Source organism: Rhopalosiphum maidis, chromosome 2, assembly GCF_003676215.2.
Source record: "Rhopalosiphum maidis isolate BTI-1 chromosome 2, ASM367621v3, whole genome shotgun sequence".
NCBI classification, from domain to species: Eukaryota; Metazoa; Arthropoda; class Insecta; order Hemiptera; family Aphididae; genus Rhopalosiphum; species Rhopalosiphum maidis.
In genome coordinates, this window is record NC_040878.1 from 70,503,191 (window position 1) to 70,517,522 (window position 14,332).

The window sequence follows — 14,332 nt, forward strand, 5'->3', positions numbered from 1 at the left end:
AAAATAATAATAAAAGTTTAAAATTTAAGATCAATCAATATGGCGTAACAGTGAAATAAAATCAGATATAACTGTCTATCTAATCACTCTATCTTGCATACGCTGAGTATGTTATATTACAGCGAAAACAGTTTTTCGTACTTTTACGCTGTTGAAATTATAAGGTAGATAACGATTTTATCGATGCTTTGTTGGGGGTTTATTTGAAATTTTAATATTTTAGAAATATATTGCTTTGTCTTTGATATATAAATACTTGCTTTTAATAACTGCTGTTGCAGAATACTATAGCAGTATAGTATATAAACACAACACATCAAAACTTAAAAACAATTTCTCCAACCAAGCACGAGGGTGAAACTCTACCCATAACAGGTTCGTACAATAATTATACACTTCAGTCCCAGATTTAGAATTGCATATTTCGTGACTGAATTACATCCAGTTGGTAACACGGTTAATATTTATATTTCGGATCAAATTATGAGTAAATTTGGGACTATGGGGCTCAACTTTAATAAGTAATACAGTATGTTGGTATATAATACATTGTCGGTATAAAATAATGACGAGCTATATAGTCATATAAGAAACCTAAGTCACTCATAAAAGTTAAAACCTACGTACTTTGACAAGATATAGTCAACGTAAAAAATATAGATCAAAAATCGACCATGATGATAAATCATATTTTATTATTACGACGACGACGCATATATATCATCAGGTTGCGCATCCTTATCGTATCGGGCTGGGCACGAATGTGGGCGCGACACGTCTGTCAAACTGGGTGTAGGGAAAAACGACTGTATTTCAACGGAATATTAATTTTAACTATTAATAATATTATTCGTCGTTGCCTGCATCGCTACTGTTAAAAAAAAAAAAAAAAAAAAACATTGGTATTTAATTCAATTATATATTTTATAGAGTAGGTCATGGACTTATGATAGGGCTGATGCAGTGTTTGATGCATATAACACGTACGTCTGCATGTATGTATGTATGTATGTATGTGTGTGTGTGTGTGTGTAAGGACGTACAAGTCTCAGCCTGACAAAGATCACTACTTAACGTTTGTTCTATGGTATAATAGTTGGTATCTATATTATGAATTTTTTATTTTGGTTGCTTATCAAATGTTTGATTAGATAAAAAAAAAAAGAAATAAAGAAATCCAATTTAAAATTAATAGTATTATTATAATACATCCATTACGTACCTAGAATCACGTTACAATGAGTTTATTGTATTTGCGTATGTGTGATCTCAACGTGCGTAATATAAAATATAATATATATAGATACTAGTTTTCTCAACTATTAGGGCTTAGAAGTCAGAAGTCATTACAGCATTCATTAATGGCTTTAGTGTACATTCTTAAAAATATGAAACTGCTCGAATACATATTATTATAATGCGCTATACGCAATGAACGACAATAATTAACCAATAATTCAAAACCTTATTTTTTTTGTCATATTAAAAATCGTCAACGGTATATAATATAATAATATTCGTACTTGAATTATTTAAAGTAAGAAATAAATTTACATTTTACTTGGACAAAAATAATAGCTTCAGATTTAAATAGTAGATTTTTTTTTTTTTTAGAAAAGGATACGGTCTCCATCTTCGGTGGTTAAGTGGCCCTTGTACTCGGGCACATATGGTCTAAGCACATCTTTCATCAGCACTTGGAAGCATAACTGTTCCTTAGGACATAGTTTCTTGAGGATTGTACCAGGTTCAGGCCCGGCTTTAAAATTACCTGTGAAAACGATCAAACTACGTTATTTATGTATGAACAAGTGTAGGTTAGGTTAGGTATTACAGATAATAGTATTTTAATAACATATTACTTAAGAGATGTACTGATGTGTATTATATTATAATATGAAATTAAAAAAAAAGATTTTCGATTGATTTAATTCTATCAAAAATATAATATAAAATTACAATATTGGGGAATGATACAATACGTGACCTACCAACAGGTCAAATAAAATGTGTATTTAGTTACATGCTTTTTGCTAATTGTATTATATATTGTATTTTATAACTAAGCATTCCAATAAATTAGAATTAAATATATATTTATTATTATAAAAATAAAGATAAATATAGAGCAATCTTTAGTATAAAAACGATTTATAAATCGTTAATAATTTAATAAACCTATGTTCACAAGCGTAAACTACAATAAATTTATATAAATAAAAGTCAATGATATACATATTAAAAATATGGTATTTGAACTTATTGAACTCTCAAACTTTTAAATGTTTGAGAGATTTTAATAGTTTGAAGTTTATTGGAAATTCATACTCGAAATTGAATAATTTTAACTCGGTCATTTTGAACGGTCAAGAAAAATCAAGTTTGTTACCGATATTATTATACATATAATTTATAAAATATAAATAGATGTAGTACGGTACTACATATTATTATTTTTCATATGGCCTATGTCAATTTTAACAATTGTATAATCATATGGTTATCTGATTTAAGTTATAAAGTTCTAAATATTCGATAAGTTAAAAAAATGTTTAAGGTAAAAAATGGATTAAAGTTTGATATTGAACAATCCGCGAAGGTAATAAAACAAGGATTTAATATAAACGAGTTCAAGTTCTTGAAAATTGAAGTTCAATTCATCCTTAAGGTTAAGGGGCTACTACACCAATATTTGTTTCCTCTGTCTATCTCCCACATTTTATAGGAATAAAGATAATCTGTTCACAATAATTACAACTCTTTGGTACAGTTTAAGGTAAAGGCCAAGGCCAAGGCATATATTATATATTATTTTAAAGAAAAATATTGCCCTGTTCGTTGACTGGGCAGATTTTTAATATTTACATTTTTTTTATAAATATAAGTTATTTTAATTTAAAATATTCTTGATTATTTTTAACTATTAATCACTTATTCAAAAATGTATCCAATAAATGTCAAGAAATTATTATAAATATATATAATAGGTGCCTATACTTTAAACTTAACCAGAGTCGTAATTGTGGAAATACGGATATCTTTGTTTTTATATATATGGGAGATAGACAGAGAAAACAGATGTTGGTGTGACAGCCCCTTAATTAAAATAATCGTTACAAAATTATCAAATATACCTATACTGCACATTAGAATAGATCATTTGGGCGCAACAAACTAATTCCACTCCATAAGTGGAATTAAATTAGAAAATACCAGTCGACGATTAATGTATTTAGTTGTCCTGTTGTATACAATCACAATAATAACGATGTTCATATCTGGATTGCTGCGGTGAGCCTTATTCGAACCGATTAGTAATGTGATATGCGCGACGACAGAATATAGTAATATATTATATTTCAACACGATTTATGTATACAATAATAGTACACCAATATAGAGCGACTTCTTGTCGTTTCCGGCCATACGTAGATATATAGAGGATGATTTACCAATCATGATCGCCATCATTTTTTATACAATAATGTACTTAATTAAAATCTGATTTTTTGACATTTTTAAATGTAAAAAATGTAATATCATATTTCAAAATGTTAAAGATTTTTTTTTACTACTTAGGAAGTGTCTTGTGAAGATACAAACTTCTATTTTTCAAATGGTAACTTCCTTTTTTAATGTAACTTGTTTAGCGAAAATATTTTCTAAAAATTTTAAGTATCAAAATCAAAATCAAAATTCGAATAGATAGTTTTCAAATTGTTTAATTGTTTACTTATAAACATTGGATAGTATATCCATGATGATGGTATTGTAAGATTTGGGAAATACAAAGAGTTGACATTTTTAGTAAATGGCAAATGCTATGAATCTATTAATATTTATAATTCGTAAAAATATCCCCAGATTAATAAACACTGGATACAATACAGTAGAACCTCGATTATCCGTCTTTCTCGGTTAACTGTCAGGCCACATTTGCATGGACTACTTATGCGTTGCAGTAAATAATAATATATATAATCCGAAACTTTTCGGCAATATCTACTAGATACTCGATTATAGGTACATATGTATATATATATTATGGGTGAGATAAAAACAGTTAATTGTGATAGTGATCGCATTTTGTTTTTGAAAAGTCAGTTAGTTATATATTACTCATAAGTTCATTCGTTTGATCGTTCGCATTTTTAGTCTCTTTGTATGCAAATATTTTAAGTATATCATAATTACTAAAAAATAATAATAAATAATATGTATGGATGTTTAAAAAAAATGTTGTTGCTCGCTTAACCGTCTTTTCAATTATCCGTCAAAGCTCCCGAGACTGACAGTTAATCGAGGTTCTACTGTATTATATCTATTTTATATTTTTGTAAAATAATTTTATATTTCAATAATGTTTAATTAAGACAATTTGAGCTGCAATTCGTATCCCCAAAAAACCGTGGGCCGTAATTCGGAAGAAATTTTAACTATGGAACGCAATTAGTTGCCACTCAATAAAAATGTAAGATAACACTCAAGATATAGATAAGTTAGTAGGTATGTAGAAGGTATATAAGTACTTAAGCAGTAAGCGGCAACGGCGGTCATCGGAGTTGTAAATTATTGGATTTTCGCAAAAAAAGAAAAAGAAATTGCGATGCACGTTGTAACGTACAGATCGCTATCGTTCACAATGTATATAAATCTATTTTATTATATATATATATATATGCCGATGAACTCAGAAACACACATTATACTGTAATATTGTTATGTGTTGCAACATCTTACATTTACCTTTTGTCGACGGTTTTTAGTAATTTTGACGAAATTAAAATTAACATTCTATTAAACTTAATATACTTATAGGTGCACAAAGACTATACTAAATTTGTCTCGAATATTTGTATATAATAATAATAATAATATAGTAAAGTTATATAGTTATATATATATATAAAATTGTTTTACTTCATAACTACAATATGTATAGTGATTAACAACCCGAAAAACTATTTCAAACTGGTTTGTATAACTTATACTACTACTACTACTACTACTACTACTACTACTACTAATAATAATAATAATAATAATACTATTTATTAGGCACTATACTAAGACTACTATTCGCTTCACCTGAATTTATTTTAATTAATGAGACGAAATTGGATAAGGAAAAATCATACGCATAAAATAATATATTCATTAGCTGGACTACTTGCCGCAATAGTAGGTATATAATAGCATTCTATATAATATCGAATGCAATAAAATACTTTGTAGATGATCTGATGATGACTAGTATAGGCTATTGGGACACATACATTTGTGGTTTGTCATATTTTTTTCGATGCAAATGTCGATTACAGTCTTAACGGTGACGGATTTTCTTACAAGCCAAAACTAGTTCTGTGTGAGCTGTGGTAATATTTTAAAAGCGGTAAATTTTATTATTTTTAATTGATATTTTTTATATTATTGTCGTTAATTAAAACCTCTGGAAGAAGAAATAAAACAAGTTTTGGTGGAATATTTACCATGTTCTGCAAGTTAACTGCGTATATGCATTTTATTTTAATACCTACTAGTCCTACTACTTGTGTAGGCTATTGATATTTGTAGTCTTATAGATAAAATAATATCGATAACCAATGATAAGATCATTATGTTTATAAATGTAGTTCCTACATGGTTTACTTTAAGCGCTAAAAATCTACATCAGTCATGAAATAACATGATGGGAAAAATGTATCATTTCCAGTTAAACATGACGCGTATATTCGTATTTGTGATTATTCATATAAATACTTAACATAAATATCAATTCCATGTCATAGAACTAGATTTGTTAATATATAGCGAAAATGTGGTCACCGTATTTCATTGCAATGTTAATTAGCTTTATTTTCAATGTGTAGGTATATTATCAAAACTTATTTCAAAAGTAACATGAGTTTGAAATGTCTTAATTCAGTGGCTGTATAGCCATTAACAGAATCCGTACTCGTAAATCGTAGAGGTTATGGATTATAATGATTAATGATATTATAAGATCATTATAGTTTTCAAAAATAAAGACGTAACCGAGTCATTGATTTATTACGTTTATTTTAACGTGTATGGTTTTTTTTTCAATTTACTCGTATTATGATTTTTTTACATTGAATTTATTAGAAAAATATAATATTTGTTTTTTTATTTAAGCAAGAAAGTTTTGAAGAATAACTTGTATTTTTCAGAAAAAAACAATCTATTTTAGTGAAAATTATAGTGAATAATAATTTAGGTAAAATATTTCATAGATTAATCCCTATTATATATATCTGGTGTATCAACGATGATTTGACAAACAATAACAGCCTCATTATTCAATATACTATGTGAATTTTTATGAAATTAATGAGCGTAATAAAGCTGTGGACTTGGTCTGTAAATGAAAAAAAAAATCGAACGATCAAATATCGCTGTATAGAAAAAAATTCGTTAGCTAATCCGTACAGTGATTTGAAACGTTTAGTGAAGCAGTTTTGAATTTGAACATAACATAACTTAACATTATAATAGTTACGACAACGTTTCCACTGCAGATCGCATGCATTTTCCTGTCGAAAAAAAACTGTTGTACGCTTTATTCTATAGCTGACGTACATATATGTAAATACGTTACTATAACATTATCATGCACTTTTATTATATATTACTACTTTTAACGGGGCGACGCAATGTGTCTCAACGTGACAGTTTGTTTTCGCAATAAATCGATTTGACATTGAGCACGTTAATATACAATATATTATACAAACAAACGCCACGCAAAGAAAAAAAGTTACCTACACTTTAATAATAAATAATAATACATTTATTACGGTTTTATAGAATGTTTAACTTATACATAGATTTATAGATTTGTTCTTTTATAATAATAATATTGTTTCTTTTAATGTTTATTTTAATAATAATGTAAATATTGTTTAATTATTATTTGTATACACGTAACTTAAATTCTGTATCTATTATCAGTTTGTATTGTATTACTATAAGAAGTACAACGTATGTAACTATATACTTTGTAAGCCAACACGGTCTTTGATTATAATTATTTAATCTATTATATTATAATATAATAGATTTATTAATTTATTATAATTCATTTAATTATACACAAGAAACATTTAAATTATATTATTGATTTATAACCATACATTATTATATTATAATAAAGTATTTAAAAAAAAAAATTTTTAAATGCAAAAATGGAAAGAAAAATGGTTTTTTAATGTTTGACGGGATTCAATTAGTATAGGTATATATACCTTAAAATAACCTTTGATTTAATTCATCCTAAAAGGTCCTATTGGGACTCAGATCATATGCAGCCTATATATTTTATATTGACATATAATAAAACAAAAAACTTTAGGGAGATTAGATACTCTGATCATTTTTTCAAAAATTATCCATTCCATATAATGTATTTGTAATGTACGAACGTAAACAATATTATAATAGTAAAACTAACAAATATGATTATTAATTAATTGTTAAATTCGGTTAAAACTATTTTATGTTAACTTAAAGTTTATTTTATTTTATAAAGGCAATATTTTATTTATGTTGTAGTTATATTAACAAAATCAAATAAGTACTTCGGCCCTCAAAAAAAAAAAAAAAAAAATGCAGGACGAGATTGTAGGCATACTTTGAACGATGATTGTGTGTGTCAATGTATACCTTTAAGATAATAAGGAGGTCCAAGTGATAAGCACACCCGATTAACATGTGAGTAGAAAAATATACTTAAAACTACGGCATGATTTTCTAATAGATTGAAATATTTTTTTTTATATATTTGAAATAACAAACTAATATCTAAACGAAAGATACACAATTAGCTATATACTTATAAGAGTAAGTAGACATGAAATAAGTTAATTAAGATGTCACTAATATTTGATAAATTATATAAGTTTTTTTTTTTTTTTTTGACTAAATTTAAAATTGATTTTGTTAAAGCATTAAATATTATTATATTTGTAACATTTCACAGCACTGTAACCTTTTGAATATGTGTCGAAGATTTTCTAGCAGTGTTAGGATGGAAATATCCTTTATAAATTGTATATGTGGATGACTTGAAAGTCGTTTTTGAAAGCGTACATAAAATGAGCGTGCTTCTTCATAAATAGTTTTGATATTATACAATTATTATCAAAAGTTAAGTTAAAGATAAATGGTGGAGTATTGGATATATATTTTGAAACGTTTGGATTTTATTTGAATATTTTATTTAAAATTTTTTCACCATGCGCTAAAACTGTAGTTCAAGTTTTTATCGGTTCAAGCAAAAAATAAAACACACACACATACACATATAAATATATATTTACGGGATGTACAATAAAAAAAAAAGGTGGACAAGTGGGTATCACTCTGTTGTATAGTAAAGATGGAGAGTAAGTCATTGATCACTATAACGGATATATTAAATTTAAATACAATGACAAGTATCATTGAATACGAAAAACGATTATGAACGGAGAGATGATTATTCAGACAATGATAATTAGTAGGATATATTATATTGTAATATATCATTATTTTACGCGATTTCGTAAAAAATTTTCATTTCATACGCTCATAAAATTTTTTCTATATTGATGCTGGAATTTTTCTTTACAGTTACTTGAAGGAAAACTTATGGATAACTTTGTATTGAGTTTTTTAACCTTAGGTATGAATCACAAATTTTTTTATGAATTTTTAACTTTAAAACTCCTTTCAAATTTTTGCGATTTTGAAATATTTCATAAACATTTGAGCTTTAAATGCTTATAAACAAAAATTGTGACTAACGATTTTTGATTTTTTTTTTGTTTTATTACAATAAATACAACTTATAATAAACCTTGTATTAAATTTTAAAGATTTTTTGGAAAGCTAAATTTTTTTATCGGCATTTTAAGAAAAAAAATTTAGAAAAATCAAAAATTTCAATGGTTTATAAATAGTTTAAACAATTTTTAAAATTTAATCGTAAATAGATAACGCTAATATAAACATTTGGTGAAAGTTTAAAGTATTTATAATGATTTGTTTTTGAGTTACAGCAAAATCAAAAAATCGATTTTGTTGAAAAGTTATTATGCGTAAAAATTCCCCTTTTTCCGTTATTTTTTTAGGGTTTTTCCCGACGCTTTTGAAACTACTGGAATTTTTTTAATTTTGACCCCCCGCACACCCGAATTACCAACTAGATGAATTTTCCTTTTCAAAGAGGGACTGAATTCAAAAATCAAAGCATTATTACTACTCCAAAACGGGATGACAGACACAAAAATAAAAAAAAAAAATATAAAAACAAACACACATCATTGTAGAATCAATATATTCATTACTCCCTTCAGAATCTAATATATAATTCATTGATTTTTTTTTTTTTTATTAATAATTGTTTGAAATATGTCTTATGTGTCTATACTCACGTAACAATATGGGATTTGGTTAATTGGGTCTGCGATAATTTGTGTACATTTTGAAAGCAGAAAGCGGTAAGTTGAGTCCCCGGGTATAAAAAGGTAGTGGTAAGTAAGTTGGATCCCGGCTAAAAACCATTGGCGCAACTAGGTCTAAAATATCAAAAACTTAAAACTTTGATATTTTATATTTATATAACAGTTTAAACATAGAAAAAAAGCAATTTTTTTAAATATTTTTTTTTTTTGGTTTGCCATTTCTAAAACCTGAAGAAGTTGGCAAATGTTTGGTAGAACATTTAATAGCCGTACAATTAAATAACAAACAAATACAGATATTTTGCAGTTATATACTAGACACTTAAATCTCACCTGGTGCTACATTCCCCCTCAAATATTTGGTCAGAAGTTGCAGCTACTACTGTACGTACAACAAATAGTTATGAATCATATCATGCTGAATTTGAATTTGTTAAATCTTTATCATTTAAGTTTTTACCGAGAATATTTTATTATAAAAACCACATATATCTTAATTCATATCATTTATACAATATTTATAGTATTTGTACCATAATTATAAAATTTGACGTACTATATTTATAATTTTTTTTTGGTACTCAATTTATCAATCCCGAATAATATTTATATTCATATATCTATTATAGACGACCTTGAAATATTGTTATTTTTTTTAATTGTTACGGATTATTTTTAGAAGGTTTAATACATACGTTACCTATATTTACAACGATAAAAATATAATAGTATTACGCGTGAATTGAATAATTATTAAAAAATAATTTTATAATTAAATATGATCTTGCAAGGATATATTTTATGTTCATGTTCCTATACATATGGTAATACACAATCGAGTCGTTAAAGATTTCTATCAGAAGTCAAATAAAATTGATGTTTAAAATTTTAAAATTATTTATAATTATTAATTACATAATATTACACTCTCGTAAAACATATAAGAGTATATTATACAGGGTGTCCCGTGAGGATTTACCCATTGCAATATCTCCTGAAATAATGGAGACATCATAAATTTGATTTTTTTAATAAAATTCACAGGGACAAGAACTACAAATTTTTTATGTTTTAATTTATTTTAATGTTTTGGTAAAAAAGTTAAAAAATATATTTTTTTATTTAATTATTTAAAAATAAATTGAAGATAGCCATTTTGTAGAGTTCATTTTTCTGAAAATATTGACGTTTTAACATTTTAATGTCATTAATTTCCTGATTTATAATATTTTTTCTATTTTTGAGAAAAACTGGGAATAGTGGTGTCAATGTATCAAACATGTGGCCCGCGTGCTCGTACGCCCGGCAAACGCTTTCAGTGTAATAATTTACTTTTACTCGAAACTAGAAAAAATATTAAAAATCAGGAGATTAATGAAATTAAAATGTTGAAACGTCAATATTTCAGAAAAATTAACTCTACAAACAAAGCTATCCTTAATTTTTTTGAAAATAATTAAATAAAAAAATATATTTTTTAATTTTTTTAGCAAAACATTAAAATAAATTTAATCATGAAATATTTGTTATTCTTGTCCCTATGAATTTTATTAAAAAATCAAAGTTATGATATTTCCATTATTTCGAGAGATATCGCAATGGGTAAATCTCATGGGACACCCGGTATATATATTGAAAATCATATCTCTAACAGCAATCAAACTAATTAATTATAATAATTGTAATGAAGTTTTTAAATAGCGGTCAAAGAATTTGTTTTTCACCTTAACCGTAGCTAATAATATCTATACAATGCGTGAATAATTAAAAAAAAAATAATGTAATATTTGAGCTTTAGTTTTAATAATTCAGTATAATAATTATTAAGTAATATATTTTTAGGTATACCAGCCCAATGATTTTTTTTAATTGATTTCATTAAATAATATTTCAAGAAGGTTTTCGAGTGAATGAGTTACCTGTTTATGTTTATATAAACTGTCATCAGTAATTTATGATAATTTTGTTTGAAATTATATTAGTTACGCATATTTAGTATTAAAATAATGACCATAATAATGTCAATCATTAATGCGTGTTATAAAAATACACAGGTATACACGTGGACTATTTGAATGCATAAATAAAAAACCTTATGCGTAAGCAACATCTTATTATATATAGGGTGAATCACCGAATATGCTCACTTCCGTGTTATCCTTAATAATGAATTTATTCAAATTCTGACTTTTTGAAATTATTTACTATTAAATGCATACATGCAAAACCTATTTTAAAATATTTTAAATTTAAGTGTTATTTATCGTGCATGTGTGGTGTGTTTGTGCAATATAAAATTATTTTTTCAAAAGAAAAATACTTTATTTTAATAGAAACTGTTTAGAAGATGATTTGCTTGATTGAAATTTTTAGTGTATTAAAATGAAATTCTATCGAATATCAATTAGTTTCTAAAAAACCTAACTAAAAAAGTTATGACATTTTTATAAATTACTTGTGAATAAAGGTTGTGAAAATGTATGCTATTAACATAGTCACTATATTCGCAGATAATGTTTAAAAAAATTGAAGTCGTAGGGAGTCGGTAGAGATTATTATGAACATCATCGATTATAGGATTAATAGATATAGGGATTATATAATGATATGAAAAATATAGTAATTAACCTATACTATCATTTTATAATTTGTAAAATTTGTTCAATTATAGAAAGTACTACATAAAATATAACATATATTTTAAATGTTATGTGGAACCTTCATCTTAAATTTCTTATTACACAACATTTAATAGCCCAAAAATTATACTCACGATTTTCAATTTATTAATAGATTCATGAAAATGTTCAAAATAATAATTTTCTTGGAAATGTATCGTAAAAAAGACTACCGTTTTTGATAATAATGTTTGCATACTTTAATAGTAAAAAAATCCAAATGTTAAGTATAAGTAGGTATAATATACCTATTTTAAAGTTTAAATTCAAAAAATTAGAATTTGAATAAATATTGCATTAAACCATAAAAGGGGGGTGAGTACACTTTGTGAATCATCCTATAGATGACATGAAGGTTAATGTCAAACGTGATTTTGGTTATATTAATCAACGCATTATAATTTATATGTATACTGTAGAGAAATATAAATCGACTAGTACTGTCGATCGTTTTTTAAGTGACAACAATTTTATACTGCTACTATCCGCAATTTATACCGGTACCAATATATTCAAACCAAACCTCCAATTGAGGTTAGGTATTGTGTATCATGGTTATTAAAACCAGAATTTAAACGATAACTATCGAATAATAAGTATTAATTATTAAATAATAATATCACAAGGTGTTGGTTTATACAAAAACACGAAATATGATGTAATTTTTGAGTAAAATGCAACGACGATATGTAGTCTTACAGCGACTGTATTTATATATATTAGGAATAACATAATATATGTGTTATTTACAAAACGGTGGCCAAATTGGTCGATTGATCTGACAATTTTAACTATCGATATTTCAATATGACTATTAAAATATCTATACTAATACTATTAATATATATATATTATATATATATATATACATAAATATTATGGACGTGTGCGAATTAAACCAATTCTTTTTTAAATATTTTAAATACCAAAATTGGTTGCTAATAATTACATAATTATATACTTCTAAAACTCGTTCGTAATTTTTTTTTTTAATTTTTGGTAAAATTTTCTCAGCAAATAAGTAATAACTGAATACTGAGAAAAATCTAAGAGTAATAATATAATATATAATAATCATGATTAATGTTGTGTTGCACGTTTAGTATGTGCGTATAAATAAGATTTTCAAAAAAAATTTAGATACGTGTCGATACGTTTCGCTGGTATATCTCTATGCCTACAAATTTTTTAATGTCAATATTGATCTGATACGTATCTATGAATGTATAGATCTTACATTAGAATTCCTTCATTAAAAAATCTTGATTATCCATCTGCTCGCGCAGCCACGCGGGTTTATATTTTTGAGAACAATATTATAATATTATGCACGCGTGGCATGACTGTGCCTAGTTAATCTAATAATAATTAGGTTTGATTAAGAATAGAATAATATTTAACGCAAATGAACCTACCTTGATGTCCAGCTAGCTGTACCCAAGGATACCTCTGTTTTTTGTAGGTCTGAAAGAACGGCGTCCACTGAACAATATTTCTCAACTTTCGCCATCCGGAATGCTAAACAGGAAATATTCTAATTAGTAAAAATATACATTGCGAATGAAATATAATTATACATGCACATTATGTGTATAGGGTCAGAGTAAATAATATAGGTCTGTTTAATAATAATATAATAATAATGTATATTTACGTATTATACTTCTTTGAAGTCAAAAGTCATGAATAGTATTTTGAATTTTTGGTTTTTAATTACACCGAGTACTTTATTTCTCAATAAAATCTTTTATGATGAAAATTCCAGGGTTGTTTTAAGGTATATACTAATTGAGTTACGTCAAACTTTAAAAAAACATATTTACATTTTTGCACTAAAATAATGTTTTTTTTTTTTTTTTTTTTAAATACTTTATTATATAATAATGTATGGCTTTAATATAATATAAATGCAAGTAATAAACACTGAGTAAAATTAAATCATGTAATTGTCTCCATATACGTAAATTATGATTGGTTTTATATTTTAGTCAAAATAATCCTAAGACTCAATTAATTTATAGTAAATTTATGATTTCCCAACTACGGATTTAATTAGTATGCAATTATAACCACCCGTTTGATTTACAGGATCATTTACAATAACCGACAGTTAAGGTTGACGTTATATTTTATAATTATAATGTGACAATAGACTGCAGTTTGTTTTAACTTTAAAACAACAGTCTTAAG

The 14,332-nt window shown here is 25.9% G+C and overlaps 1 protein-coding gene across 1 annotated transcript in view; it reads right to left on the reverse strand.

Annotated features, from left to right (window-relative positions):
- LOC113554472 (inositol-trisphosphate 3-kinase A-like) overlaps nucleotides 1-14,332 on the reverse strand; it is a 221,596-nt gene that overhangs the window by 18,950 nt on the left and 188,314 nt on the right. The window contains exons 3-4 of the mRNA XM_026958349.1: nucleotides 13,558-13,660; nucleotides 1,625-1,771 (exon numbers count right to left, since the gene is read on the reverse strand). Of these exons, the coding sequence (XP_026814150.1) occupies nucleotides 1,625-1,771; nucleotides 13,558-13,660 (250 nt within the window). The remainder of the gene's footprint in view (nucleotides 1-1,624; nucleotides 1,772-13,557; nucleotides 13,661-14,332) is intronic.